Source organism: Pezoporus flaviventris, unplaced genomic scaffold (genome assembly GCF_033815535.1).
Source record: "Pezoporus flaviventris isolate CSIRO_AGI_PZ_B2104156 unplaced genomic scaffold, CSIRO_AGI_Pfla_v1 ptg000005l, whole genome shotgun sequence".
Lineage (NCBI taxonomy): Eukaryota > Metazoa > Chordata > Aves > Psittaciformes > Psittacidae > Pezoporus > Pezoporus flaviventris.
Genome location: NW_026892553.1, coordinates 20518440 through 20542741, shown reverse-complemented (window position 1 = coordinate 20542741; position 24302 = coordinate 20518440). Strand labels below are relative to the sequence as shown.

The 24302-nt window shown below is 50.4% G+C and overlaps 1 protein-coding gene across 6 annotated transcripts in view; it reads left to right on the top strand.

Annotated features, from left to right (window-relative positions):
• DOCK11 (dedicator of cytokinesis 11) overlaps window positions 1-24302 on the top strand; it is a 68579-nt gene that overhangs the window by 35145 nt on the left and 9132 nt on the right. For 4 of the 6 annotated variants that reach the window (XM_061446235.1, XM_061446234.1, XM_061446238.1 and 1 more), the window contains exons 23-45: window positions 656-745; window positions 2392-2510; window positions 4413-4482; window positions 4560-4685; window positions 5300-5371; window positions 5684-5830; window positions 6410-6493; window positions 6877-6988; window positions 10490-10668; window positions 12586-12702; window positions 13520-13595; window positions 13986-14092; window positions 16010-16121; window positions 16250-16316; window positions 17129-17176; window positions 17343-17420; window positions 17634-17776; window positions 18382-18497; window positions 18811-18948; window positions 20234-20416; window positions 21081-21194; window positions 22798-23013; window positions 23096-23153. In XM_061446235.1, the coding sequence (XP_061302219.1) occupies window positions 656-745; window positions 2392-2510; window positions 4413-4482; window positions 4560-4685; window positions 5300-5371; window positions 5684-5830; window positions 6410-6493; window positions 6877-6988; window positions 10490-10668; window positions 12586-12702; window positions 13520-13595; window positions 13986-14092; window positions 16010-16121; window positions 16250-16316; window positions 17129-17176; window positions 17343-17420; window positions 17634-17776; window positions 18382-18497; window positions 18811-18948; window positions 20234-20416; window positions 21081-21194; window positions 22798-23013; window positions 23096-23153 (2572 nt within the window). The remainder of the gene's footprint in view (window positions 1-655; window positions 746-2391; window positions 2511-4412; window positions 4483-4559; window positions 4686-5299; window positions 5372-5683; window positions 5831-6409; window positions 6494-6876; window positions 6989-10489; window positions 10669-12585; window positions 12703-13519; window positions 13596-13985; window positions 14093-16009; window positions 16122-16249; window positions 16317-17128; window positions 17177-17342; window positions 17421-17633; window positions 17777-18381; window positions 18498-18810; window positions 18949-20233; window positions 20417-21080; window positions 21195-22797; window positions 23014-23095; window positions 23154-24302) is intronic. The other 2 variants (XM_061446236.1, XM_061446240.1) reach the window with 1 other exon arrangement.

Genomic DNA, 24302 nt, shown 5'->3' with positions numbered 1-24302 from the left:
GGCACCTCCTGTCAGCACTGCTCATGGGGAAGTGCCCTGGGCAGGGCTGCTTGTCCCATGCTGGGTGTAATCGGCTGCATTTACATTCACAGCAACTTGCTTTCAGCATCATCCAAATCTGGTTTAGGGTCTTATTGATTCTGGACAGCACTGAGAGCAGCACAGCGGCTCCATTTCCCACCAGATTACATCCCCAGATGCTTTTCAGGGTTAAATAACCCAGCAATTAAATGTACCTATGGAGGAGGAGGGAGAGAAATGGGAAGGGAAGTGCCTCATGTGGGCAGTAGGTTGGTGAGGCAGATGGAGAGCCGCAGCTGGGAGAGGAAGGCTCCCACTTATCCAGGCCAGTGTTGGATGGGGATCAGGGCTCAGGGCAGCACAGCCACAGGAGAATTTTCACACTGCTGGAAGCTTTGTGCTTAACCTTGAGATTATGGGAGCCAGGGGGTGGGCAGGGGCTGGGTACATCAGCAAAGGCAGGGAGCAGTACTGTAGTCCTGGGAGTGGGGACCAGTGGGGCCATTGACAGGGACATAGGGCTTGCTGGGGACACCTCTGCCGCGGGGAGGTCAGCAGGGTTTTGAGTGCAAGCTGCAGAGCGGGGGTTGACAAACACTGAGGGTGCTGCACTGAACAACTTTGTCTCTTCCAGGACATGCACTTGCACAAATTCTTCCAGTACTGCCAGCTGGTGCAGGCGGGAGCTAAGGAAGTGCCAGGAGAACTTGTGAAATACCTGAAGGTGAGCAGGGCCTGGCAGTGGGCATCAGCTGGGCGCTTACAGACTGGCAGGAAGTAACAGAGCCTGCCCGCTGGGAGCACAGCCTCACTGCAGAGCTGGGGCTGGTGCTTTGCACGCTGTCCTTACCTCTGCTCACTGACAGGGCTGGCTGCTCTGTGTGCTGCTTCACTGCCCTTCATAGAACCACAGAATGCCTTGGGTTGGAAACGACCATAAGATAATCCAGTTCCAACCCCCTGCTATGGGCAGGGACACATCACACTAGACCATGTAGCCCAAGGCTGTGTCCAGCCTGGCCTTGAACATGCCAGGGATGGAGCACATTTACCGCTTCTTGGAGCAGCCTGTTCCAGGGCCTCAGCACCCTCACAGTAAAGAACTTCTTCCTTACATCCAACCTGAACTTCCCCTGTTTCAGTATGAACCCATCACCCCTTGTCCTATCGCTACAGTCTGTTTCACAGCAGATAATACGAGAGCATCGCTCTGCCGTGCACGTGGCAAACCCTCCTCCTCGTGCCCGAGATCTGATTCAAACCTTTCAGCTGCAGCACAGCTCCTTCCTCTCAGGATTATCCATTCAAAATGGGGTATTTTATCAGGCTGACAGAGATACGTGGCATTATCAGTCAGTTACGTTTGACCACAGATGACCTCCGACCCGGCGTTTTGGCAATCACTGCTGCATGAGTAAGGGTCTTGGAGCTGGTCCAGCAAAGGCTTGTGCAGGGAATACATTTCTTGACTGTTTGCTGTCCTTGTGTCCTTCCACAACTGCCTGGTTTTGAGAGCGCTGCTGTAGCAACAGCTCCGCTGCCAGTGGTGGGGATTTGTCATCACAGACTTGCTGGGTGTGTTTCAGAGAGGGTATAAATACATTAAGGAATAGAAACAATGGCAGGTTTTGAAGCCAGGCACTAAAAGAACGCTTGCTTTGTTGTGAGCATTTTGTCAAGGGGCTGGGTAGGTGCAGCAGGGAGATATTTACGTGTAACCGCAAGCAGGGGCTTCTTAACCACCCGTATCTCTGTAATGTCAGTGATTTAAACATCGAGATACAGATTTAAGACCCTTTCGTTGTCAGCTTTGAAAACTGCAAATGAAACACACTGTCTTTCGAAGGCTTACATCCTGAGACCCAGGCAAGAGAGCTCTGTGGGGTGCGTGGAGGGTGTGTGCACCTGATGATCTTGACCTTCACCAAGTCACTTAAATCCCATTGCCAACAGCAAGCTGGGCTCTCTCACTGCAAGCCATCGGGCATCGGACTTCCATGCTCCAAAGGCTTTGGGGTAAACGGGACTTGGTCCCTTCAAAAACCTGCCACAAGTGACAAGGTTCAGGAGCAAAGCTTCAGCCTTAAGTTCTGTTATTGGGGGCAAATCACAGCATGGGACCTCTAATAAAGTCATAGCAGCCTGGGCACATCAAAGGGGAGGATTAGTGCCGTGAGTGGTTGATGCTGCTCCCAAAGGCACTGAGCGCTGCTGCTGTGGGGTCAAGACCTCGGGTCCTCTGGCAGGATGAAGCCCAAACCCTGCCCTCTTTGCTAATGCCTGTGCTATTGCCACAGGAATGTCTGCGCTATAAACATCTCACATCTGTGGAATGTCCAACTAAAAGTGTGTTTTGAACATTCGTTTTAGTGCTTGCACGCCATGGAGATCCAAGTAATGATTCAGTTTCTACCTGTAATTCTTATGCAACTATTTAGAGTCCTCACAAATGTGACCCAGGAGGATGAAGTAGCCGTCAACTGCACCATGTGAGTGTCTGCTGAACCCTCTGGTTTCCTTCAGTTACAAAGGCAAAGCCACAGACCACAGTGCAAAGCAGGGTGTGGTTTCCTGGTACGAGGTGCTGAGTGACAATGGTGGCTGTCTATGCTCTGCTGTGGAGCACTGGCTGCTGCCTTCCCCTGGCACATCTGGTGGCACTGGCGTTGCGGGAGCTGTGTGGGGAAGAATTGTACAATCATGGACTGGTTTGGGTTGGAAGGGACCTCAAAGCTCCTCCAGCTCCAACCCCTGCCACGGGCAGGGACCCCTTCCACTGGAGCAGCTTGCTCCAAGCCCCTGTGTCCAGCCTGGCCTTGAACACTGCCAGGGATGGGGCAGCCACAGCTTCTCTGGGCACCCTGTGCCAGCGCCTCAGCACCCTCCCAGGGAAGAGCTTCTGCCTGAGAGCTCATCTCAGTCTCCCCTCGGGCAGGTTAAAGCCAATCCCCTCGGCCTGTCCCTACAGGCCCTTGTCCCAAGTCCCTCTCCAGGTTTCTTGGCTTCCTCTGGCTCCAGGATGTACTGTGCATCTCTGTACCAGAAGCATCTCACTCCCATGAAACGAGGTTGGAGGCTCAGTCCTGGTCCCCTAGAGATGTGCAGCCCATTGCAGCCATGGTCCTGTGCCACGTGCTGCAGGTTGTGGGGACAGCTCCTGTGAAGAACACTGTAATCCCACTCTGCTGGAATCACCAGAGGGCAGGGACAGGGAGCACCCAGGTACCTGCTGGGTGAGCGGCTCCCACCTTCACTTCCAGAGGCTTTATCAGAGCTTGGCCTGGTGCTTCCCAGTTTGTCAATAGCTTTCCGTTCCAATGACAACTGTTTTCTCCTGCGACTTTCAGAGTGGAATTTAAAATCCACTTGATCTGATAAATGGCTTGTAAACTCCTCCCTGTGGTTTGGCCTTTGGGGTCCGTGACAGTGCAATAGTTTGTTGTTCCCTCTGGCTGGGATTGGGATGTAAACCCCAATGTTGGCTGGGGAATCCAAGCGATTGCTGCCTTCGTCAGCTGCCTGGAGCGCTTCCAGAGGGCTGGCATGTTCTCCAGGGCCTGCCTGTCCCCAGTGAACTGCAAGGCAGCAGCCTGAGAACATCCCAGTGCATGTGGATTCCGTAAGGAAAAGCCTTCTGGAATGAATAAATGCAGGGGACACAGAAAGGTATCAGATTATAACAACAATGGAGGATGTTTTACCTGCTTCTCATCAGATTCTGTGGGGGTTGTGTTCATTTTGCAGCCCTGATGCAGTGCTCTAGTTGTTCTTTCTCACTTGTATTCTCATGAGGAAAGGGCTCCAGGTCAGGATAGACTCAACACGTAAGCTGTGTGGTGTGGATGAACCTATAGCTTCTGCAGGAGGGACAATGAGCTTGTGCTCCACACAGCAGGTCCATAGGTGCAGCCAGAGAGAATGGGGTGCAGAGCAGATGAGCTTAATGGGTTTGTTGTCAGTTTACCTGACACCCGAGCATTGTTCAGGTGCATGATGCTCACTGCAGCTGCATTTCAGTACCAGCAGGCTTTAATCCTGGCATGCAGAGAGGCCAAAGAGCAAGATGTGTTACCCACAGAGAGATGCTGCCCCTCACCTCCACCTCCTCGTGCAGCTAGCCTCTAGCATTGAAGGCAGCTGGGCTGGGAGACACCAGCACCACAGTAGGGAAGAGGCTTTGGGCACCTCTGCTCTGAGTGGTCTGTGAAGGGGCTGTGCTGTGGCATTGCTGGTGCAACCACAGGAGCTGCGAGGGATGCTCAGCCTGCCAGTGTGGGCTCTGCAATGCCAGCAGGGAGGCTTTTGGGGTTGAGATGGTTGGTGTGTGCTTTCGCAAGCCAGAGGAACTTGCTTTGCATCTCGTGCTGAACACAAACCACATTTCTCCCCAGGGTTCTTCTGCACATTGTGTCCAAGTGCCATGAAGAAGGTCTAGATCACTACTTGCGTTCCTTCATAAAGGTCAGTCGTGACACATGGCTCTGCAAAGCTCCCTGCTGGGAGCAGACCCAGGCTGACCCTGTTCCTCTTGCCTTCAGTATGTCTTTCGAGCTGAGAAACCCAGCGTCACCCAGGCGAAGATGACCCATGAAATCCTGGTCCTTTCCATGGCCACGATCTTGAAGCAGTCAGCGGATTTTCTGACCATCAATAAGCTCCTCAAGGTGAAGTATGGGCAGTACTTGGCTGCTGAGGCTGCAGGGGAGGAGAAGGGGGTCTGTTGTAAAGCCCAACACTTTCACCCATCCAAACCCACCACAGGAGCAAAACTACCAGGGCAGCTCCTTGCATCCACATCCTTGAGGTTCTCCTGTTGCAACAGATGGATTCTTGCAGGGGATCTGGCTGTGCTAAAGCTCATGGCAGGACACAGCAAAGGGCTTTTCATTTTGCCAGTTTTCATAGAATCATAGAATCAGCTAGGTTGGAAAAGACCTTTAAGACCATCAAGTCCAGCTGTTCCCCCAGGGCTGCCTAGTCCACCATTAACCCATGTTTTATCTGTTTTCCTCAAGCCCTATGGCTCATGAGAGCAGGATGGGTTTCTGCCAGTCTGGGCTTACGCCCCATACTGCTGCATTGGGGTGCAGAGGCAATGGAGCTATTCCCACCCCAGACCGGCAGGGCTCCTCTGGGTGCCAAGCTGGCCGTGCAGGCACTGCCCAGCTTACAGAACATCATCTGACCGTGAGCTCTCCGTCCCACACTCTGCTTCCTCACACAGTTAAACGTGTTCAGTCCTGCTGAGAAAAGTGATGGTGTTCTCTGTTCCTTTCAGTACTCGTGGTTTTTCTTTGAAGCACTGGCAAAGTCCATGGCAATGTACTTACTGGAGGAAAACAAAATCAAGGTAATGAGTTTTGTTTGATGCACGTTCCAGAGCCATCACAAGCTGTCCTCCGAAAGCTTTCCTGGAAAACTACCTAACTCTTATTTATGAAGTCTTTGACAAGCAGAACAGGCAGATCCTTCCTTTTTCACTTCTCCCTTCTTCCCCTTTTCACTCTCAGTTGTAAGTCAGAAATTCCTGAGCTTCTTATGGCTCGTGCAGCCTCCTTTTGTTCCTAGCTCCTGCCGTTCCAGCCAGTGCTGTCCCGGGAAGTGACACACGTGCTGGAAGATGCTCCTGGCAGCACTGACCGGGACGTGCTCTTGGTTCCAGCTGCCCAGAGGCCAGCGGTTCCCCGACTCCTACCAGCATGCCCTGCACTCGCTGCTGCTTGCCATCATTCCCCATGTCACCATTCGCTATAACGAGATCCCTGAGGAGTCCAGGAATGCCAACTTCAGCCTGGCCAACTTTCTGAAGGTCAGCACTTTCTTTTTTTCTCTCATGCTTTTGTCAGGAAAGAAAATCAACCCAACCAATGAGAAATAAGCAGCAAGCAAACAAACGTGTGTGTGCTTTATCACCTCTTTGGTTTCTTAGAATCCGAGGCTGGTTTGAGTTGGAAGGGACCTTAAGATCATCCAGTTCCAACCCCCTTCCCCCACCTTCCACACTAGGCCAGGTTGCTCCAAGCCCCATCCAACCTGGCCTTGGTCTGAGAACTCTGGAGGGAACAAGGTTTCCTAGGAAAGAAACTTAATCTTTCCAAGAGAGAGACTGCGATGCTCTGTGTTACGTAGGGCTTTCAGTCGTGCCCAGCAACTGTTCGGAGCACAGGGGGAAATATGGGAGCTCTCATTTAAATATTTCTGTTGTCCACTGCAGACTCGAGTGAGGGCATCCAAATAATTCCAGAGAAACAGGGCCAAGTACATTTGGGAAGTCAGCAGCAGCCGGGAGGGCCCAATGTGGCTGCTGGCAGGATGGGAGTAAGGAGCTGATTTAGGATGACTGCTTCTATTTGTAATGCTCACTCACATGCTGCTGCTTTTTCCCCAGCGTTGTTTGACCTTTATGGACAGAGGATTTGTTTTTAACTTAATAAATGATTACGTTTCTGGATTCAGCCCCAAAGACCCCAAGGTAAGCTGTGGCTTGCAGTCGTACATATCCACATCAAAGTCGTGCAGTGATTAGTTTGTGACTCTTGGAGGCCTTTTAGACCCTGCTCCTGCAGAGTCTTCTGGAGGCAGAAACCTCTTTTGGCTGAGAGCCTGAATGCAGCTAAGCTTTAAATCAACGTAGGGTCAGAACTAAAGGAAAGATTTGCTGATAGTCTGGGTGAAAAAGGTGAAGAAGTCCCAAGTGGCAAATCCATGCAGGGACACTTAGGGGGAAGAACACCAAAAATTGCCCGTTATTACTGAGTTTCATCAAATGCTGTTTAGATTCCCCAGTCCTGAACTGGAAGTAAACGAATCAAACTGAATAGTTTCTGTTTGTCTTTTCTTTTTCCTTTTTCTCAGCTGCTGGTTGAATACAAGTTTGAATTTCTTCAAACCATTTGCAATCATGAGCACTACATTCCTCTGAACTTACCAATGACCTTCTCCAAACCCAAGCTGCAAAGAGTTCAAGGTATGTCCTTTCTCAAGAGACTTGTTAGAGAGCTGTAATTTATTAGTTGTGATGGCTTCTGACCAGATGGGATTGCTTTGGTGTCAAGGAAATTTATGTCCTGGTTAGCCTGATTTACATTAACCTCAGGAAAAGATGCTGTTCTGGCAACTTTACATCATTGTGCTCCAGTGTGGTGTCCAATCCATCTTCTCAATGTTTCTTATATTGAAGTTTGCATGGGACTAAGAATAGCAGAAAGAAACTGCCCCTATTTCAGTAAATGTGCAAGTGTAATCCTTTGTTCCCATAAGAGTCAGCATCCCCTGAGGAGCAGAGGGTCCCCACTGACCAGTGCTGTAGAGAATGGAGATACAGGGCAACAGAGTCAATTCCCTCTGCATTGCCAACTCTCTCTGTGAAGGTGATTCAGGTTACCTTCTGGTTTCATTTTGAACAAGAGCATAACGGTGCACTGAAGCCTGGACTCAAACCTGGGCTGAAGGCAGCCAGCAGAGAACCTGAGCTCATGCCAAGCCTTAGCACATACCAAGGACATACATAGTGTGGCACCGCCACCCTGTCTCCAGGCTGCTCACCCCATGTCCCTCTTGGTCCTGATGCTGCTCCCCACAGGGCAGGTGGGGTTTGCAAGAGGCTGAGGCCCTGTGCAAATGTGGACCATCACGCTCCTAAGATTGCTATAGACATCGCCTCATGGGCTAGGTAAGTCAGGTAAAGATTGCCAGGTTTGGGTGCCTGGCCAAGATAAATACGGGAGAGGAGAATCAGGTTTGGGATTCCCCCATGTGAAAGCCCAGTGGGTTTGTCATTCTGAGATTTATTCTGGTAGAGGCAAGGGGATGTTTGATTGTGCCTCAGGGTGCAGCCATACAAGTCCCAGAGTGGTTCCACACACATCCAGATAGCAGAAGCAGAAGTCACTGTGAAATATTCCTCATTTTGGTGTATTTCTGACTGCTCAGAGCTTTCTGAACCAGCTGCTAATCTCTTATATCAGTTTGGCTACTTGTCTGGCATAGTTTAACAAAGTGCACTGCTAGAAACGGCTGAAAACTCACAACCACGGTGCCTTCCCACTGCTTATTTGTGGCATGATAACATGATGATGCTCTTTCTTGCTTCACATTCACCTTTGCATTTGCAATGCTTAAACTGAAAAGCTATAGGAGCAGCTTCTCTTTTCTCCTCCGTTTTACTGTGACTAGAACCTACCAGCTGAGGTTCACACACATCTTGTGACAGCAGAGCAGCCAGAAGTGCCCTTGCCATGGTGCCGGTGCTCTGCCTGCCATGGTAGACATGTGCTGATGCATCTCCACTGCAGGCTGGTCTGGTTTAATGGACAGACCCTGCGGGGACAGCAGGCTCAGAGATGGGGAGGTGTGATCCGGCCCAGGGGCTCCCCTGCTGGTGTACCTCACCTCATTTGGATGAAGAGCAGGGATGTGCCCGGCACATCCTGCTGTGTTTCTGGGAAAGGAAGGAATAGCCCCCAGGAAGGTGGATAGAGACCTCCTGCAGCAGACAGGCCTGCAGGCAGAGCCTGACCACATCCTGCTGGGTTGAAGCGTTGCATCTTGGAGCAGTTTCCCTGAACCATCTCAGCTGTGAGGGCTGGTTTCTGGTCTCCATCCCTGCTGCCTCACCCCAGGGATGTGTTTCATCAGCCAGAGCAAGGCCCGGAGCCCATCCTCACAGCCTGCAGCACAGGATTGGTTTCGCAACCTTGTGATAGCAAAGAACTCAAGAGGTTGGCAGGAGCTGGGGGTTAAGCAATAGCCTTACAAACAACGTTAAAACATGACGTACTGTCCTGTTTCTCCAAGATTTAGAGAATTATTTATTCCTGCCTATTTTTGCTGTCTTATTTGTCCCTTTTCACACAAGAATTAGAGTCTTTTTCGTTTGCTGTGGGACGGGTCACTGCTGTAGGTAGGCCCAGCAGGGGTCATTGAGCTTTCTAATGGCAACTTCAATACGCAGCTTCCAATCAATCGGCTTGAATCCAGCTCATAACCTAACCATGATGTGAGACGCTTGGGCTTTTACTAACATGACTAACAGTGAAAGCTAGATAATGCTGCAGCTTGCTTTCCCTTTCCTCTGAATCACGCTTTCACAAACCACTACATGCTCCATGTGAATCAACGAACTCAACCCTGACTTTTGCAGCCCCAGAGCTATTGGAAGGCTGTGGCTGGGATTTTCAAAGCTGTGTGCATGCTCCCTGCCTTACCGTAGGGAAGCTTTCACACCTATGGGGTTTTCAAGGACAGAAGTGCAAGCTGAGCACACAGCATTTGTACCTTTGGGGGAGAGCACACAGCTTGGGGGGTATCCCTCTGGGAGGCTCAAGGCAACAGTCGACCGCTGCCTGTTGAGGCTCTAGTTAGATGTATGGGTTGTCTGACAGAGATAATGGTGTTAGGGCAGGGTCATTCCTAGCAGCTCAAGAGCACGCTGGAATCTGTGTCATTCCCCTGCTGTGCTATCCAGGCAGGTCAGTGGAAATGCTGCCTTACCCTGGTGCCTTTACCCTTGCTGTCAGAGGAGCAGCCACTCCGTTGACCACAGTCTAGAGCCCCAGTCTACATGAGATACAGGGTACAAGTTAACCAAAGCAATCAGGTACTGAGCTGCCTTTCTCCTGGCAGTCAGTGTTCCCTACCTGCTGGAGGAAGCAAAAGGAGCCTCAGTTCCTGGCAAGCTGCTGCCTGGAATGCTGCCCTGGCTCCCTGGTCCTTGCTGTGTAAACTGCTGGAGGATGCAGTAGTGGCCACCTGGCACCGTGTCCTTGTTTGCATCCCTTATCTCAGCAGGAGTATTTGCCTTTTCTCTGCTCTCTGACCTGGTGAGAAGGAATGCAGATGTCACGGGACATGTGGAACAAGCTGCAGGAAGGGTCCTGCTAGGGCTGGGCAGCCCTCATGGGTGCACCATCCCCACTGCCCATTGCCACCCTCAGAGCTGCTTGTGGAGGCTGGTACCTCGGCTGCCTGGGTAGTTTGGGGTTTGCAGAGTAGCCCAGAGCCAGGACCAAGCAGGCCTCGGGCTGTGAGTCCATTGAACTTCACAAATCGCTCTGGAGCACTGAGCTTTGTAAAGCATCACCCTGCAGAAATCCTTTTCTTTAGCTGCTGCTGAAACAGGGAGCGCTGAAATTAATCCTAGAATAGTTTGGGTAGGAAGGGACCTTCAAAGCTCATCCAGTCCGGCCCCCTGCAGTGAGCAGGGACATCTCCAACTAGACCAGGTTGCTCAGATCCACATCCAGCCTGGTATGGAATGTCTCCAGGGATGATCAGCCTGAGCTGGAAGATGCCAAGTTCTTTGCTATGACTCGACTTAGAGGTGGAGGAAGCTGTTGTCAGAGCAGTGCACTGCAGGGGACAGTGATGAGCCTGCAATCAGGCTGTTTTGGCTTACCTGACCTTTTGTCTTGCTTTGACCAGCTCCTCGGAGCAGTTCCCTTAACCATTGCCTTGCTGTTTCTTCCAGATGTCAATCTCGAATACAGTTTAACTGACGAGTATTGCAGGCACCATTTCCTCGTGGGGATGCTTCTGAGAGAAGCCTCTGTTGCCTTGCAGGACAACTACGATATCAGATATACAGCCATCTCGGTCTTAAAAAATCTCTTGATAAAGCATGCCTTCGACAACAGATACCAGCACAAGGTCAGGCATTTTCTGTTGGCTTTTAAACATGGTGCTCCTGAATTCATAGAATTCAAGAACATGAGCAATGCAGTCAGATAACTGTAGGGCTCTTATTCCTGCTGAGTATTTAATACTAAAGCCCTGAGCCATTAAGGAAGTTGAGTGTCATTAGCCCAGAGGCTGTTCAACAAAATTAAGCAACGTTGATGTTGTTCTGGTACCGGGCTTAAATTCATATCCTGCATTAATGTACCGTAATTAGGAAACAGGACTGATCTCTGTTACAATCAGCTGCATGTTTTACTAACTGGTGAATCAGAGGAGAGGATCTGTGGGTAAATGCTGGGTTTCCACTGGGGGATTCTTCAGTCAGAGGCTCAGCATTGCTGTTGCTGAAAAGCCTGGAATTGGGCTGGTTTTCTTCCCTGATGCTGCTCACTGCTAACCCGTACATCCTTGAACGTGCCCAGCTACCTGTGCAGACACTACCTGACCTTGCTCTAGGCTGAAAATATGCCTCTGTTTAGGGTTTACCTCCTCAGATTGCTCCTGGTGTGCTGCATTGCTGAGTTTTATCTGGGAATGCAGATGCCTTCCTGGGCATGAGGGGTAGAAGTGATCTGCACCCGCATGGACGGGGAGCCAGCTCCTCTCATCTCCTTCCCTGCCTGTTTGGAAGGGCTGGGCAGGAGGTGCGCTTGCTTTTCTCTGCACTGAGGATCCATGGTGACTTGCACAGCCTGGAAACAAAAGTGCAGCCCATGGCAGGTGCCAAGACTTGATATTTCAGGAGAGCTTTGCCAGTTCCCTGTCAATACTGAGGCTGTTTCTGCCTCTCCGAGTGCCTGGAAACCCTCGCATGAATGCAGGAGCTGCTTGGCTGCTGCGCTCTCCCTGCCTCCTCCAAAACACCACCCGGCTTGAAAGTGTCCCACTGGATTTCTGTACCTGTGTTGTGCTCCAGGCTGCACGAGCAGGCCACTGCCTGGAGCCAGGGCAGGAGGCTCGGCTGCTGTCCCAGGACACCAGGGCAAGTACCACAACAGGGGCAGGGCAGGCCGATTGCTGTCATCTTTTGTCATAGGGAGTCAAAAATCTGGATTCTTGTATTGATCAAAATGTGCCATTTAATTGGCAAGCCTGAAATGTCTTTTTCTTTTAACCTTTTTGTCAAGTGCAGAAGTATAAATTTTAACAAAAAGAGAATTGCATGTGAAAGAGCCTTGCATTCAGAAAATGTCAACCAGACCCTTTTTGATCTGTATCACTTAATCCAGATTAATCTGTTCCTACAGACTGTTTAATCACTCTCTCTGAGCACCATTCTCTATCGAATGATGGACTTAATCCAGATCTTGCTAGGAAAACAAACTAAGATGGAAAAGATTATATGGACATTATTTTTCATACTACATTGTCATGTGTATGGTTTGCAGAAGGTCTTTGGCTGGGTGCGGAAGAATGAACATTTGTTATTAATAATAGTACAGTAAAACAAAACAATGATATCTCAAATGAATGTTTTAACCAGAAGTATTTGCTATCAAGAATTCCTAACTGGCAGCACTAGCCAGCACCAGGCAAGGAGCAAATGGTTTTCCTTCATTACTCCTGGGTGTTGGCGCTCAAAACTCAAGTTATGGGAGTGAAGCACCAGTTAAAGGGCTGGGAAATACGGGATTCAGTTCCTCACACATCCTGTATGACTGGGAATGATGTTCAGCCCCAAAATCCCCGGGTACCCCAAGCTTGCTGTTAAAAGGGTGCTCGCCACCTGGCAGCTCTGAAGTGGAGATGAGAAGCCGGATCAACCCGTGTCCTCTGACACCGTGTACAGTGCGCAAACACGTACCTGCGTGTTTGGCTCAGGTCTCCTTTCACCCTGCACTGAGAGCCCGGGCTCTTCCCTGCACCTTTCTCCCTGTCTCTTTGCAGAACCAGCAGGCAAAGATAGCGCAGCTCTACCTGCCGCTGCTGGGGCTGCTCCTGGAGAACCTGCAGCGCGTGGCCGGCCGCGAGGTGCTCTACTCCTGCACTGCTGCCTCCAGCCCCGTGAGTCCAGCCCGGCCTGGCCTCTCAGCCTCCTCCTCCTCAGTCCTCCCCCCGCACAGCCCTGTGAGCTGCCGCTGCCTGCAGCCGGGCGCAGCTCTGGCAATAAGTGTGGTTTTCTTCTCCACACAGCCCCATAATGGGTTCACTGCTTTTAATGTGCCTTTTCATAGAGCCATGGAATGCTTTGGGTTGGAAGGGACCTTAAGGTCATCCTGTTCCAACCCCCTGCCACGGGCAGCGACACCTCCCTCTAGAGCAGCTTGCTCCAAGCCCTATTCAGCCTGGCCTCGAACACTGCCAGGGATGTCTCTGCCTTTTCGCTTGCTATTGTTTAAAGTGGTGTTTCATGGTGTGTGTAGTGCCATGAGGTGAGGTAAGTCCCTCCAAGTGCAATGAGCTGCAACAGGACTCAGCCTTGGACTCCAGCACTTGTTCTGGGGAGCTGCCCATCTGCCTGAGGCTTGTGTGTGGTTCCCAGGCAGGCTTAGCCTTGCAGATGAGACTTTCCTCCTTGTTCGGGGCAAAGCGACAACAACAAAAAGGCATTTGAGGAAAAACAATTCCAACGTTCAACTTCAATAATGAAACCCAAAAGATAAAAGAGCTCTGACTTACTCTGGCATGTTCTGCGGTGCTGTGTGCTCCTCCCCATGTCGTTTGTCTCCTTATTATGGATTAAAGAAATAGATTTTTTTTTTTGTTTTAATCTGCATTTTTAAAGCTGCTTTAATTTGCCTTTTTCTGTTTCATTTTTCTCTTCTCTAAGAGCATCGGTGTTCTCTTCCATTGGTCACAAAAACTTTACGTTACTTTGCAGGCATCCAGGGATGAATTCATGTACAGTTTTGCATCTCCCTCAAACAGATCCAGCCTCATTGCAGACAAAGATCCAGGTAAATTCCATTCATTTTGAACATAACTGTTACCAGCCCCAAAACCTGAAACAGTCGTGGAATCAGGACCCCAGACTGGTTTGGGTTGGAAGGGACCTTAAAGCTCCTCCAGCTCCAACCCCTGCCACGGGCAGGGACCCCTTCCACTGGAGCAGCTTGCTCCAAGCCCCTGTGTCCAACCTGGCCTTGAACACTGCCAGGGATGGGGCAGCCACAGCTTCTCTGGGCACCCTGTGCCAGCGCCTCAGCACCCTCACAGGGAAGAGCTTCTGCCTAAGAGCTCAGCTCAGTCTCCCCTCTGGCAGCTTTGGCATCTTCCATTCTCTGTCTGTGATGAGCTGAGTTGTGCTGGTGCAAAGGGGCTAATTGTGGTGTTTGGGTTTTTTTCAGCCTGTGGGGCAGCACTTCCGAATGGCCATGGGATAAAGCGGGAGGACTCCAAAGGATCCCTGAACTCGGAGGGGGCAACGAGTAGTTCCCCGGATCAGAGTGAAAATGTAACGTATCTGGGGTTGGAAAGAGGGGTGCTCACTGCTCCCCTCTGTGCAAATAAGGGGGAGGGAAAGGAGGTCCCTATGGTAGCGGTCGTCAAAAGCCAGCTTAGAAATACCTCTGCTTGGAAGCCACCCGATTGCTGTTGAAGAGGGGAGGTCAGACTCATGGCTCTGGTATGTTTACCCTCCTCAAACATCTCCGAGCCAAAATAAAGCTGGTGACAAGTTACTTATCCGAGATGAAAGGCAAAATCTGTGGGGAAAGTCTCTGCTGCCGTGGTGCGTTTGTCCATACTCAGGCGTGCTCGCCACATGTGTGCCGTTGGGTGTGAGCCTGGCCAGTGACCAGTGCATGGTGCTGGGAACTGGTTTCCACGCAGCTGGAGGCAGAGCATCATGATATGGGATTGCTGGTGACCACCGGCTTAAGAGGAAGGGAGGTGTTGGTAGGAAACCCAATAACCACAGCCCCACAGGTGACTGCGGTCACACCGCGAAGAGCTCTGAGCCCGCTCCTCAGGCAGGGTGTGCTCTCCTTGTTGGCAGGCTGCACACATGGAAATCAGGTATTTGTGCAAACCAGCTCCTGGTTTTCCTCAGGGCGCTCTCCAGATGTCTTGGGTTGGCGTGAATCATTAATGCATCTTTAAATACTTTGGCCCTTCCAACAAGCAAGGCAAAGGTGATCTGGGCTCCCGCTGGCTGTGTCCTGACATGCTTCAGGAAGGTGGGGCCTCTCAGGCTCTCCCACAGGAATCATGAGGCTGCAAGGCAAAGTACAGCCAAACACTTGGCTATCAAACTGTTCATCTTCAGCAGTGAGCATATGCTTCAACCCTGCTGAGCTTGCAGCTTGGCTCTTCCCCACAGCTAGGCATCCTCTTCTGTGTCCTTGCACGTAGGTTTTACAGGGTCATTGGAACGGCTCTTCTGTTAGGGAATGCAGAAGCCACAAAACCCTTTAGAAGCAATGCTACATGGAGGAGCAGCTCTAACGCTGCTCTGCAGAGGTGGACACGTTGCTTGTCACCCGTTCCCCTCGCGTGAGTAGTGTGACTTGATAGTTTGCCATGGTGAACAGCAACGTTCTGGCTATAGCAGTGTGTCTCCAACTCTAAACTGAATGTTTAGTTCCGTTTGATTGTGACTCACATCCACAGCTTGTCCCAGAGTACACAACAAAGAGGGGCTGTGGATCGCTCTGCAAACATGTGAGGCACAGCTTTAAGAGGAGCATCCTGCTTAGAGCTTAATCGTATCCATTTGTCAGAGAGTAGAGCTAGGGCGAGCTCAGAGGGCACCCAGAAAAGTTGGGAAAGCTTTAGAAGTTGTGTTTCTACCATATGGTGCCCAAGCCTTTCCACATGGATTGGACCAGCAGCAGGATTTCACTTCTTCACATCAGTCCCCGATGAAGAGTCCCTCTTCAGCATCATAGATTTAAGAAGCTGATGTATTTCTCAAGCTGAAATTTCCCAGGTTTTTGAGAGTTTTTTGACATTGTTGGGTTTAGGTGTACATCTTTAACAGAAAGTGAAGATGCTTGCTTCAAACCATGACAGCTGATGAATTGTTTTGTTTGACAAGAACTGACTTTAAAGCTGCCCAGGAGCTCAGACACTGCGGACAGGAGCAGGGCAGTGAACACGGGGCTGATGGGGCTGACCCGTGTTCTGCTGGATAAGCCAGTGTCCTCTGCCCAGGCATCTCTTTTCTGGGCAGAGAAGCACTTGGCCGCGTGTCCAGGGTTTCCAGACTGCTCATCACTGGGTGAGATGTCTCCCAAGCGTGGTGCTGTGCAGGGGGGCAGGAGGAATGCTGGCACGCATGGTTTGCTGTGCCCACGGTGCATGGTGCTGTGCTCAGGCACAGCCCGGGCAATAGGGCCATTGGTTCCATGTCACCTCCGTGTGCCAACAGATCCGCAGGAGCTCCACGAGGAGCAGCGTGTCTCACTGCAGCCGGCTGGACCAGTTTGAGATCCGGACGCTCCTGATGTGCTACCTCTACGTAGTGAAGATGATCTCTGAAGGTTGGTGGCTCTTGCTCAGCTGGGGGGGCAGCCCAAAAGACAAGAGGCAGTTGCCAGCTCTTCTGGTCTGTAAGGTCCCCCTTTGATTTGTTTTACATCGTAGTACACTGTGGGCTTTTCTCTTTCAGATACTCTTTTAGCTTACTGGAACAAATTCTCCCCCCAAGAGCTGATCAATGTCCTTGTGCTTCTGGAGTGAGTATCATGAGGTTGCAGTTCAAACACTGTGCTTTCCTGTGGGCAGCACTGTCCAAGAAGGCACAAGCGCAGGGTGTCCCTCAGGATGCGCAATCCTCTGCAGCACTGGGGTGTGCAGCCAGGGTGTAAGGAAATGGTCTTCCTCCCCGTGAGGAGGAAGGGTGTGTATGGAGGGAGCGGGGTGCAGTGGCAGTGCCCTGTGCTCGGTCCGGGCTGTCAGAGGGTGTCCCACGACCCGTGGGTGAGCAGGCTCTGGGCATAGCCTCTGCTTTGCATGGGCTTGTGGGACAGATGGCTGAGGAGACAGGGATGTGCCATAGGGTTTGGAAACCAAGAGTGTGAGGTCAAGTGACGTGTAAATACAGACCCAAACCTTCATGCACAGAGGAGTGTGTCTGCTGACAAGGACAAGGGTGTATTTTAAACCACACAATCCCAGGCTGGTTTGGGTCGAAGGGACCTTAAAGATCATGGAGTTCCAACCCCTGCCACGGGCAGGGACCCCTTCCACTGGAGCAGCTTGCTCCAAGCCCCTGTGTCCAGCCTGCCCTTGAACACTGCCAGGGATGGGGCAGCCACAGCTTCTCTGGGCACCCTGTGCCAGCGCCTCAGCACCCTCACAGGGAAGAGCTTCTGCCTAAGAGCTCATCTCAGTCTCCCCTCGGGCAGGTTAAAGCCATTCCCCTTGGTCTGTCCCTACAGGCCCTTGTCCAAAGCCCCTCTCCAGGTTTCCTGGAGCCCCTTTAGGTGTTGTGGATGTTCCTGATCCGCAGGATCTGTAACAGGTCCATATTCTGTTTTCTTTCTAGGGTGTGTTTGTTTCACTTCAGATACATGGGGAAGAGAAATATTGCCAGGTACTGTATTCTGCCACCCAGGCTGGGGGGCTGTCCCCATGCTCCCTGCCGAGGCCGAAGAAGCCAGGCAAACCAGGGCAGGCAGGAAGCCTGCGGGGCCGGGGCTCTGCTCAGCACCATGCCAGTAGCATTCCCTCATCCTTCCTGCCGCTTCCCTCCCCTCCAGCTCCTGCATGAGACCCCCCAGCCCTGGCGCTCCCGGCTGCCCGCACAGGTTGGCAGCATCCCCTGCGGTGAGCTGCAGGTGAGACACGAGCCTCGGCTCCCGAGCAGCCCCACTGCTGTGCCCGTAGCTCCAGGGCCAGCGGGTGTGGGAGAGACGGGGCAGCCTCGTCAGTGCCATGGGATTGTCCGGGATAAACCGGATGAGTGTGTTGGAGGGAGGCCAGTCTCTGTCCTGGTGCCGCATGTCATCCTGCCCCTCATCCCAGCCCACAGTGCTCACCTCCCCTCGCAGGGTGCACGATGCCTGGTTGTCCAAGCACACGGGAGCCGAGAGGAAATCCCAGACGATGCCGGTGCTCCGCAGCAGAGCAGGGGGGATGCAGGTGCGGCTCCAGCATCTGGGCAGCTTGGAGACCTCCTTCACGCTCAACCACAGTACGTACGGCAGGGAGGTAGCCTGCTGAAAGCTGCATGCACCCATTGCTCATTGCTTCAGGCTGTTGAGAGTGCACAATGACAGCGGTCACTGCTTCTCCCTGCAACATTCCTGAACTGGTGTGGGTGATATTTAAGCCAGCCCCTTAAAAATCCCCCCTGGGACATAGGGCTTGTGTGGCTTTTTCCTCTTGCCTGTCTTGGCTCAGCTCCTGGGCTGAGTGTGGTTCAGGTGACCGCGTGTGGGTGGTGAGCAGGGGAGAGCTGCCCCACACAAGGACCTGGGCCACCATCTGCCCTAAGCCTCCCCTGAGTTTTGTCCCAGTTAAGCAGCTCACCACTTCCCCTCTGCGGGTACAACTTAGACACCAAGTTCTCTGTCTGGCTTTAAAGGCAGTGAGATTAAGGGGAAATGCCAACATTGGTTTTCTTGGTTGGCATCAGGCAGCTCCTCTGACTGGAGCTGGGGAATTCAGCCTCTTGGTATTCTTACCTCATCTCCCAAGTGAAGTGCAAGGGGAGAAACTTACGTATATCAGCATTTAGATACTGTGAGAGCTGGAGGGTTGAACACCATTTTCTCCTGATCTGCTTTCCATCCACAGATGCCGGCACCTCAGAAGCAGATATCGTGCACCAAGCATTGCTGGAGGGCAATATTGCCACTGAAGTGTGCCTCACAGTCCTGGACACCATCTCTTTCTTCACCCAGAGTTTCAAGGTCAGCATTGAAATCAAAAGTATTGTAGGGAAGTGGCTGTGTCTCTGTCTGCATGTTGATGGTGGTGATCCATTCTCCTCGAGTGTCACATTATAGGAGGCTTTACAACAGCAAATCCTTTTGTGGTTTATTCTCTGCTATAAAAGTAGTCTCTGACCAGCCAGTGCAGGTTTGTTCTGGTCGTCACATTAATAAATGGTTTTTACTGTTCCTTATCTGCCTTAAGAATGGATGTGATTAATCATACAAAGTTCTCTCTGTCCCTTCCAGCTTCAGACACATTTCTGTGACATAAACTCTTGTTGCTTTCCAGACCCAGCTTTTAAGCAACGATGGCCACAATGCCCTCATGAAGAAGGTTTTCGATATTCATCTGGCTTTTCTCAAAAATGGCCAGTCAGAAGCAGCTCTTAAGCACGTGTTTGCCTCTCTGAGAGCTTTCATTAGCAAGGTGTGTAATACGTATTAGCAAGGCTTGTAAGACATGACTCCAGAGGGACAGGACGATTTATATAGGTATGATAGAAGAGAGCAGTGCACTTAATCTCCTTTTAAACTTCCCCTCACCTGCCCCTATCACTTTAACTGCTGTTAAACATTTAACATCTGTTTGACCAAAAGCTGGTGCTTCTTGCATCTTTGCCCTGAACTGACACTATTGCTGACAGTGCTATTGCTTGAGTGATACTTGTGCTGACAAGCCGCTCCTCTCCCACTGCATGGGAAGGAGGGATAGGACTTCCTGAACCTCTTTCTACCCTTTTCTGAGCCCTGGTACATGGCTCTTTAATCCCCTGAGCTCAAGCAGCGTCAAAGCCGCAGCTAAGCACGTAAGAGCACTGACTGATGCTATTGCTGACATTTCCCTTCGTGCTTGTCAAAACCTGCCGGTTCTTACAAGCACCTTTTCAAGACCAGATGTGCGTGCAGGCTCCATTCCTCCCCAGCTGCACAGTTCTAATAAATTCAAAAGGAATTACAGCCTCTCAAATCACTTGAATGCGGCTCATCATTAATGAGTTAAATCCGCGTGGCATGTGATTGCAGCCAGGAAGAGCACAGTGGTGAATGATAACGGCGAAGTGTTACTTCCAAATGAAGTCTTGCACTAGTTGCTGGGCAAAGTTTGATTAGAGAGACTGCTAAACTGTTTTTCAAGGGTGGAAGCTATCTGTGCCATGTGCATTTTACTGTAACCTCACAGTGAAGCTAAGCGCTGCTATGAGTATGAATTATACTAGAACACAGTAGAATAGAGCTAGAATGAGTATGAGTAGGGCTGAACTTTGGTTTGTATGAGTATGAATTATACTAGAACAGAGTAGAATAGAGCTAGAATGAGTATGAGTAGGGCTGAACTTTGGTTTGTCCTAAGCAAAGACATGGGAAGCAGAAATGCAATTTTGCTGACTACCTGCCTGCCTCCAGACAGTGGGGTCTCCTATGAGATGTTTTCCATGGGGCTTCTTAAAAACCTATCAGGTTGGCCACTAGCACATGCAAGGAAGGCTGCTTCCCAGCAATTTCCAAGAGGGATTCTCCATTTACTATATGTATAGGTAGCACTGCTGTAAGTTCTTGGTTTCGTTGAAAAGCTTGTCTGTCACTGGGACTGAAGAAGCTACACAAGAACCTTTGCCTGCTGTGTTACGTAGATGCTAGTTCTGCCAGCACAGGGCAGCGTGGCTCAGTGTTTCCAAGGTGTCTTTCCTAACGTTTGCATGCCTCTTGTGAAGTTCCCCTCAGCGTTTTTCAAGGGAAGGGTGAACATGTGTGCTGCCCTCTGCTACGAGATCCTCAAGTGCTGCACTTCCAAGGTGTCCTCCACGAGGAATGAGGCCTCCGCTCTTCTCTATCTCCTGATGAGAAACAACTTTGAGTTCACCAAAAGGAGAACGTTTCTGAGAACGCATCTTCAGGTCAGTGACTGGGGAGAAGCAGGACAACAGGGCACAGCGGGCTTAATGACCGGATAGCTCAATACAACCGTGTCGCCTCATGTCTGCAAAGGATCTTGCTTTTGGCATATGGCCAAAAATCCTCTTGATTTCCAGGCTTTGCCTAATTCCTGATCCAAGTGATTGGCCCAGGGCCCTTTGGGTGAAATTCGCTGCCAAGGGCTCCAAGCTGTTGGGTTTTTGGACTCGCAGACACAAGGTGCATCTCTGCCCCAGAGGCTGGCTGGGCTGAGGTGGAAAGGAGAGGGAAGAGCTGCCTTTGAGGCAGGAGAAGGGGTTTTCCTGGAGCTGCTTTTGCAGCACTGAGTTTTTGAAGCAAATTTAGCCATCTAGTGAGGCAGATGAATGTCATCTGTGTTGCAGTGAATCACAGGGGAAAGTGACTGATGTCCAAACAGGGATTTGCATTACGACTGTGCTGTTGTTAATTGTGAACTCACTGCTCAGCAAAGTAGTTGAGTCCTGGGGAGTATTTGTCCTGGGGAGACGTGACAGCAAAGCCACAACAACCATCGCTTGCGTTGTGGGAAAGACGCGATGTTTTCCTAGGAGCATTTCATATAACTGTGACAATAAAACTCCTCTATTAGGGCTATTAAATAAAGTCCCCACCCTGTCCCAACAGATCATAATTGCAGTGAGCCAGTTAATAGCGGATGTGGCCCTCAGCGGTGGGACGAGGTTTCAGGACTCCTTGCTCATCATTAACAACTTTGCAAACAGTGACAGGCCCATGAAGGTAAGTTGGAGACATTAAATCACACCATGTGCTATCAGCCTTAATGAAAGACTGGGGCACACTCAAGGAAATTGTGTTTAAGGGTAAAGCTGATGATTGGAACTGTGCTTTATGAGCTCCTGTGGGCTGTGTTTGCTCAGTAAACCAGTATTACGCCACCAGTGATAGGGCCAGCTGCACAGGCAGGTTATGCTCTATCCATGTGGCCTCACACCAAGACAAAGGAGCTCTGCAATCAGCTTACACCTGGCAAAGTGTTCTGCTTGCAAGGATGGCCAGAGAGCTTTCCAAGAACTTCCAGCTTTGAGAGGAGTGACACAGGAGAGCCTGGTCCTTCTGTTGCCTGAGGGTAATAATTAGCAGGAATTAATGCTCAGTAATTGAGTGTCAGCAAGATTAAGAAAGCACTCTTTCAGGGAGACTAATGGTTTTATTTCTTTGGAAAAGAACTGTCTTTGTGCTAGAATGAGCAGCTTCTACCCAGCCCACTGAACAATGTGTCAACACTGCACACATGGGATGGGTTCTGTAGGTGCTGAATTGTTCTGTAATGAATTTATAGGTAGGATATACCTGGCAAACCCCTCTGTTCTCTTCTGTACAATGATGCCTATAAGGGTTTCACTGAGCCATACTTTGCTACTCATATTTTACACTGCAAGGCCGTTATATCCAGTTCATGTAAGTGCAAGAGTACAAGAGAGATTCCAATACACCGGAAAGGATGCCATGAACAGCTTACAGATAGAGCAGGGGAGCAGGAGCCCAAGGAGAGGTGAATGTCAACCAGGCTCATCACAGAGGAGAGAAAGTTGAGGGGGACCTAACTGCTGCTTTCCCCTACCAAAAGGGAGGTTACAGAGACAAGGAGGTCAGGCTCTTCTCAGAGGTGGGGAGTGTCAAGACAGGAGGCAATGGGCACAAGCTGCTGTGAAGAAAAGTCCAACTTTACTTAAAGACTGGAAAAGAATTAGTTCCCAGAAAGGAGGTGGGATTACTGTCCTTGGAGATGATCAAACTTGGCTGGACAAGCTTGCTTTAACTTGATGATCGTCTAGCTCTGAGCAGGGGGTCAGTCTGGAGCCTGTTTCATTCTCTATTTATTACATTCCTGTGGTGGGAACCTCTACAAATGCTTTCTCTGCTTTAGGAATTGGAGAGTGACCACATCAGAGACTTAACAAGCGGATGTTGAATAACATGGAAAATATTTCAGGCATGGGTTATGGTCCCATCCATTTATGTTGTTTTACACGCACAGAGCACTTCTGTCTTGCTCTCGCACCAGCTCCTCAGGATGCCAAAATACCTGCATTGCTGCAGCACAGAACCCCAGCCTGATTTGGGTTGGAGGGGACTTTAAAACTCAAACAGTTTCAACCCCTGCCACGGGCAGGGACCCCTTCCACTAGAGCAGCTTGCTCCAAGCCCCTGTGTCCAACCTGCCCTTGAACACTGCCAGGGATGGGGCAGCCACAGCTTCTCTGGGCACCCTGTGCCAGCGCCTCAGCACCCTCACAGAGAAGAGCTTCTGCCTAAGAGCTCATCTCAATTTCCCCTCTTATTTCAGTACTTGCTTCTAATTGGATTTGTTTTGTGTCAGGCAACTGCTTTTCCTTCCGAAGTCAAAGATTTGACAAAGAGAATCCGTACAGTGCTCATGGCTACTGCTCAGATGAAAGAACATGAAAAGGATCCAGAAATGCTGATAGATCTGCAATACAGTTTAGCCAAGTCTTACGCGAGTACCCCAGAGCTCCGGAAAACGTGGCTGGACAGCATGGCAAAGATCCATGTGAAAAACGGAGACTTCTCAGAGGTGATTCTGGAATTAAACCCACGGTGTTACCCAGCAAGCCAGAGGCACAGCTTACATGTTGATTTTCCTTTGTCCTTTGCAGGCAGCCATGTGTTACGTTCACGTCGCAGCCCTCGTTGCCGAGTTCCTGCACAGAAAAAGTAAGTGTGTGGTGCTTGGAAGGTTTGATGGGGTTTGGGGGATCAGAATCTTGTTAAAGACAAGTTTCTCCTCGGTTGGTAAATGATTATGTTAGAAACAAACTAACCAGTGGGTAAAGCTAGAAAAGGATGAGTGTTTTTAAAGAGGGAATCCAATGGTGTGTATACAGGCATTTACTAGGCTGGCCAGGACCGCTTAGGCAGTCATGTTGGCATGTTGCTGAGTGAAATACAAACTGACACATCATGTCTTCGTTTAAATGTTGTTGTGGTTTATATTGGGAGCTGTACTCACGAGGGGAAGCCCATGTTAAAAACTGGCTGTCAATATGTTCGTCAGGAGTGTCACCAGAGGCAGTATAGAAAACTAGAGTAAAGCAGTCAAAATGCAGTCAAAAAATACTACTATAGCCTAACAATACAAATAGGTAAAGAATACTAAGGAAGGAGGAGAGTATTGTGATTTGATGCAAAGCAGGAGGGACAGGGCAGGCTTGTGGGTTCTCAAGTAACACCACTCTGCAGGATTTCTTTTAAATGTCTGTTCCCCAGCTGATGTATTGACCCCATTTCTCATTTGCATGTAAGGGTGTGATTATTGACACAGACACTTCACCTATCAGAAAGTTAAGGCTGCATAAAAGCCCATTGAGTGCCTTGACTGGAAGGGTCTGAAGTGCTTTGCTCAGGTGGCTTCGGGCACCTTTGGAGTCCCTCCAAATCCTGTACTTTGTGTTGGCAAAGTGTGAAAACTCAGGACTGGTTTTTCTGATCCCTCTGCACACTTCATTGGCTGCAGAAGGGAGAGTATTGTTGGTAATTCTTTATTTGTCCCCTGGAGGCTGCTTACCACAACCAGTGGTAAAGGAGAACTGCTAAAAAGGAAGAGGAACAAATCCAAAGGAATAACAAGTGTATACACTGAGTTCTCTCTGTCACTGGTGCTCTTTACGTTTATGTAGGCTGAAAAGGGTTCAGGAAAGGGTACATAACTGTGCTTTCTGCTAGGAGTGTACAGTCCTGTTCACTTCCCACCCAGCTCTCCAGCATCCAGCAATAGCTTTGTTCTTCATGTAGATAAGGCCCTTAGGAACATGGGTTAGTGATGGCTTTAGCAGTCCTGGGGCGATGGTTAGACTTGATGATCTT